The 5,776-nt window shown below is 47.0% G+C and overlaps 1 protein-coding gene across 1 annotated transcript; it reads right to left on the reverse strand.

Moving 5' to 3' along the window:
• Positions 1 to 1,010: 1,010 nt before the first annotated feature.
• LOC105493569 (solute carrier family 30 member 1) lies at positions 1,011 to 5,324 on the reverse strand. Its single transcript, XM_011761305.2, has 2 exons — positions 4,102 to 5,324; positions 1,011 to 2,456 (listed from the first exon to the last, which is right to left on the reverse strand). Exons 1-2 carry the CDS (start codon positions 4,721 to 4,723, stop codon positions 1,555 to 1,557), a joined length of 1,524 nt encoding a protein of 507 aa, XP_011759607.1. The 5' UTR covers positions 4,724 to 5,324; the 3' UTR covers positions 1,011 to 1,554.
• Between the last annotated feature and the right edge of the window lie 452 nt (positions 5,325 to 5,776).

Consider the following 5,776-nt stretch of genomic DNA (forward strand, 5'->3'; position numbering starts at 1 on the left):
ACCACAAAAGATCATCCCTTTAAAAAGTTAACTGTCAAATCCTAACACTTTTCCCTCTTACAACCCATTAAACAATGAACTATTTTAAATCCCAAAACATAGCCATCCCAAAAGTAGTCAGCTATAAAAGTTAAGTAGTCAGAATACCTTGTTTCTAGAAAAATAGAGCTATACATAACTGATACTAATATTCATCCTTTCAAGGACAAAAATCTAATTTCGTCACAAAGTATACCCTCTATCAAGAAAAATATAACTTAAACACCCTTAAATAATATTTGTGTTGGATTTGAAATCTATAGCAATAATGAAATAGCCACAAACAATTTTCTGTGTAGATATTGTGGCATCTTGCAAAATAAGCCACTATTGGAAGATCTGAGTATGTGAAGACAGGATGACTTACAAAATCTTAATTAATTTTGCTTTAATTATTAATTTTGCTCTCTAAGAATTTAATATCCAAACTGCATTAACCTTCCGGTTTTCTTTTCTCTCAATTCAGTGGCTCTTAGAAAGCACAAGCATTGCTGGTTGTGCTCAAAAAGCTCCATTTAAATCCATTCATGATTGGTTATCACGAGATGACTTTGAAAATTTCTTTTCAAACACCCGGTTTAAAAGATTACATTAATAGTTTGCATTTAGCATGTAATTATTAGGTGTCAACATCCTTAAAAATACTTATATATTTTGTGAGTAAACTTGCAGCTCAATGTTTTTATACCATTTTGTGAGTAAACTTGCAGCTCAATGTTTTTATACCAATCTTTCAAAGAAAGTAATGCTGGTGAACATGTCCAAGTTTCAGATTAACTTTGGTAGAATAAAAAGTTGAAATTCTCAAAATAATTTAGAAATGTAGTCTCAATATTATCATACAATAACCTAAATATTTAGTTTGGTAAACTTTCTTCCCTGCTCTTACTACCCCGTTTGCCCTATTGTGTGTAAACTGTAGTTCAATTTGTTAATTATCGTACTGTTTAATAGTCAGCAATACAGAATACAGGATAGTAACTGATCTTATTTCCTACTAATAGCCATGAGTCACTCTTAAAATATGCTGCCATTATGCTATGTAATGATCTCAAAGGGCAATATTACCTAAAATGTCAAAGGAAACAAACTGTTGATGATTTTAAAGTTCTATCAGTTATAATTCTAAGAAAGTGTAACACTGGGGGTAAAGAAAAGCAGAGAAATTCCAGTAACAATTTTATTTATCCCCCTAATTTTTATCATGGGAAAAATCCAGAAATCAAATGTCATTATGTTATATAAGGTTTAACTTACTTTAAACAAAAATGTAACATAGTGTTAAAACTGGCTTTCCAAAACAGTCACAGCATAGCTGTACTCTGTACTAATAATCACAAAGTTGTAATATAGAACTCTGTTATGCAGTCCCATTATGTTCTTACAAAAATAGAATTAAACTGTGTGACCAGACAAGGACTTCAATTACACTACTTGGCAAACTTAGAATTTCAATGGAGTCTTTTTCCTCTTGCAGTTTAAAGCAAAAGTCAAATATCACATCTTTTTCAAGACTCACAAAGATGATTCAGGTTGTTTGTTTGGCATATTTTTAATCTCTATCACAACAGCAGGGATGTTTTCGGCTTTAGTCCTCCTGGGTTTCTTCTCTAGATTGTTACTAAGTTCTAAACAAGAAATGCTAACTGTTGGGGTCTTTTCTGCATCCTTTCCAGAATGGGCTTGTGGTAGTGTCCCACAACATTGCTTCAAAGCACACTGAGTTCTGCAGGCAAGTTCACACGGGACTACACTTGATTTAGAGCCTACACTAGCAAATTCAGGCTGAATGGTAGTAGCATGAATTCCGTGATTATGAAAAACGTCTTTAATGGTTTTAGCCACCTCCATGTATGATGTTGGATCTTCACATTTTATGTGAGCAGTGGCAATGATTCTGCTTCCAGCAAGCTGCCAAACATGTAATTCATGAACTTCCTCAACTCCTTCAACATTTCGAAGTTCTTTTATCAAATTTCTGATATCAATTTGTTTAGGAACAGTTTGTAGAAGAATAAGAGCAGATTCCTTAAGTAATGGATAGGTTGTGTAAAGAAGTATACAAACCATTACAACACAAAGAGTTGGATCTAAATATAGCACCCAGCAAGGACCAGCCTCATAAACTGATGCATGAGTACTATTAATTATTTCTACAAATGCTTTGCAGGGGTCAGGGAAACACGGGTTCACACAAAAATCCCCTTCAGAACAACCTTTCCAAGAAAAGTAAAAGACTAAAGCATTTACTACTACAATCACTGAACCCAAGGCATCTCCAAGGACATGCAGAAAAACTCCACGCATGTTAAGTTGTCCAGCCCTATCTTCTTCCAGTTCCACATGGTCAGGCTCTCTGATAAGATTTCCATTCACTTGTACTTCCACTGTATCACCACTTCTGGGTTTTTCTGGGTCTACAAAGAAATAAAAATTTTATAGCAAATACATTTAAAGTGTTTATATAAACATCCTCGTCTAATTCTTTTTAAGTGGTGATGAAGGTGAAAATTTTTTCACAAAGTACAGTTAAAAAAATATGCCCAGAGCAATTTAATATAAATTGACATTCTGGGAACCAGCCAGGACATAATGGCCAGGGCTAAATTAAGTAATTGTGATACGGATTCTTCACCCTCCTAACCACTCTCCTGCCTCCTCCTCTCCAAAAGAGTATCTTTTCTATGGGGGTGGAGTCTTGCAAACATTCTGCTATACTTTATGGCCTATACAAAGGAAAACATAAAATTGAGTGCTAACACCAAAATTAAATGCAGCTAGGAATAAGTCTACTAATACAAAATACCTGATTTGACACTTGGGCACTCTCTAGTCACTCTTTGTCACTGAGGCCAATTGCTTGAGAATAAAACCAATTTTAACTTTTAAACTTTTATTATGAATACAAAAGTTTCTTGGTAGAGGGGGTTTAAAAACTGACAAATCAACAATATAAATCAATAATCACAGAGATTATTAGAAAAATTGAAACTAAATGACTACCTCCCCTACTTTTAAATAAAAAGTATTGATCTTTTCAAGAAATTACACACCAGAGAAACTTAATTTTCTTTGGAATAACACCTTGCCGAGTGGAGTGAGAGGAAAACCAATTACTTATTAAATCTGTCCAATGTACAATTTCACTAACCTGATATTCTGCACTTGGAAAGGAAAATTATGTAGCAGTATTTATAATGATACAAGGTAAATAAACGTAAGTGAAGGAAATAAGACCAAATTGTTAAGCACCATTGAGCCTGCGTAGTAGGACATTGGTTGAGTCATTTCCATCTCCTTTCTTTCAACATTTATTTTCCAAATTTCCTTCAAAAGCACTTAATGTTAAATATAAAAAGCATCCACTCAAAATATAAGATGAATAAATTACCATCACTTTTAGTTCAGTACGATTATGAAAAGTCCTAACAAAATGTTAAACATGCCCAGACAAGTCCTAAATCTATGATTTCCAAGATTAGGGATCAATTAGCTGAAGCATACACTGCTGTTCATAAAAGAAACCTTTAACCAGGGTTTACATACTCTAATGCATATTATGAAACGGAGCTCAATGGGCATAAGAACTACTCTGGCAGAGCAAGGTTTCCAGCACCCAACAACCGGGGACGAATTGGGGATTCTTTCCGTTTCCCAAGAGGGCCAAGGAATTGAATTGGGAAGCATTTCTGATTCTGTTATAACCATAACCAGACAAGTCTCCAGCAAAGTTGCTGCAGTCTGTAAAGACAGCCAAGTGCGGGTGTGGACTGCAGCGGGATGATGGTCACCTCCTGACCCTTTTCCTTAGGGTCTGACCCACACCCACAGGCCCCACCTACAAATATGCCAGACGCGTCCCCGGCTCCTTGCACCCGGCAGAGGGGGTTCTGATTTCCTGAAGCAGCGGGGCGTGTGCAGGACGGGGAGGGAGCAGGCAGGGGCGGCGCGGCGCAGGCCCGCTCGGGCAGCAGGGGGCGTGCGGGCCACCCCGCCGAAGCCCAGGCGAGGCTCTGGGCTCCCCAAACCCAACCACCTGAGGCAGCGACTTTCCCGGCTCACCTGCGGGGTCCAGTTTCAGCCCGTTGGAGTTGCTGGTATTGGCCACCAGGGTGTTGGTCTCCTCCTGGTCGGGACCCTGCTCGCCCGGGGCCACGTTGATGTCGCTGCTCCCGGGGCGGCTGCTCTTAACGCGGGGCCCCTTGGGGAGGCCGTGGCCGTGGCCGTGACTCCCGTGCGAGTGGCCGTGGCCGGAGTCCTGGCTGAAGCCGCTGTGATGGTGGAAGAGGCAGAGCCCCAGCACGTTGACCAGCAGCCCGGCCACGCCGACCCCAAGGACCACCAGCGGCTGCTGCATCTCGTGCGGTTCGACGAAGCGCTCGATGGCCTCCAGCAGGATGGCGAAGCAGAGGCCGGTCAGGAAGATGGCGTTCACCAGAGCCCCCATCACCTCGGCTCGGATCCAGCCGAACGTGTTCTTCTGGGTGGCGTGGGTCCGCCGGGCGAAGCGCTCGGCCACCAGCGCCACCACCAGCGCCAGCACGTCCGACAGCATGTGGAAGGAGTCGGAGAGCATCGCCAGCGACGAGGTCACCCGGCTCACCACCACCTCCAGCACCATGAACATGAAGGTCAGCGCCAGCATGCACAGCAGCCGGCCCCGGTTCCGACCCCAGCACCCCATGGCTGCGGCTGCGGGGCCCGCCGAGCCCGGCCCGGAGACTGGTGTGGCGGCGGCGTTGGCGGGGGGCGGAGGGTAGGCGACCGCGACACTGAGGAGCGCCCGAGTCGGGCCGTTCGGGAAACCGCTGAGGGGCCCCCGCGGCCGCACGGGGACAAGCCCGGGTCAAGCCCCCGAGCCCCGCGCCTGTGGGCGTCCTCCGCCAGCCGGCGGCGCAGCGCCGCGCAGCTCCTCAGGCGTCCGTCCTCAGAGCCGGCGCCGAGGCCCGGCTCAGCCCCAGCAGCCCCCACACCCAGGCGGCGGCGGTGGCGGGGAGCTGGGCTCCCGGAGCGGGGTACCAAGAGTCGGAGCCGGAGCAGGAGCAGGAGCAGGAGCAGGAGGGCGGCGGGCGAGGGCGGCAGGCGAGGGCAACGGGCAGCTTCGCGCCGAGAAAGCTCCGAGCATCTGAGGGCTCTGCTTGCTGGTCTCCTCCGCGGCGGCTGGACTGAGGAGCGGATGGCTAAGGAGCTAGAGAGGAGGCGGCGGCCACGGCAGCTGCACTCGGCCCGGTCTCGGGCGCCTTTTTCGCCCCCCCGCCTTTGCAGACGGTTTACAAAAAAACTTTGCTTTGCACTCGGAACCCCCGTTTTCACACGGACCCGAGCGTGACAAGGCCTTGACGCCCCGCCCACCAGGCCCGGCACGCTTCCCCATTGGTCAGGACCCCCTCACGACAGCCTCGGCGTCCCGCCCAGCCACGCTCACTAATGGATGTAGCCTCGGAGGGGCGGGAAGGGGGCGGGGTCGCGGCTCCAACAGATGGGGGCGGGGCCTTTTCCTCCCGGAGCCGGGCGTGGACCGGGGGGCCGTGGCCGGGTGCAGCGGCGGGCGAATTGGGGGCGCGGGCCGCGTGCAGCGGGAGGGGGAGGGGCGGGCCGGGTCCCCTCGGGTGTGGCGGAGTCCTGGCTTCTGCGCTGCGGACCATCGCAGCTCCCAGCACACCTGCGGGGGCCGGGCTGCAGACTTTGATCCTCCGAGCCGAGTCCACGTGGGGGCGGGCCGCGCGGAGGCTGTGTG

Source organism: Macaca nemestrina, chromosome 1 (assembly GCF_043159975.1).
Source record: "Macaca nemestrina isolate mMacNem1 chromosome 1, mMacNem.hap1, whole genome shotgun sequence".
In the NCBI taxonomy this organism is placed as follows: domain Eukaryota; kingdom Metazoa; phylum Chordata; class Mammalia; order Primates; family Cercopithecidae; genus Macaca; species Macaca nemestrina.

What these genes read in the sequence shown, in the direction of transcription:
- LOC105493569 (XM_011761305.2), bottom strand. Translation starts at nt 4,723, where the DNA reads ATGGGGTGCTGGGGTCGGAACCGGGGCCGGCTGCTGTGCATGCTGGCG. An exon ending in GCTGAAACTGGACCCCGCAG is followed by an intron (nt 2,457 to 4,101) that starts GTGAGCCGGGAA and finishes ATTTCTTTGTAG; the next exon opens with ACCCAGAAAAACCCAGAAGT.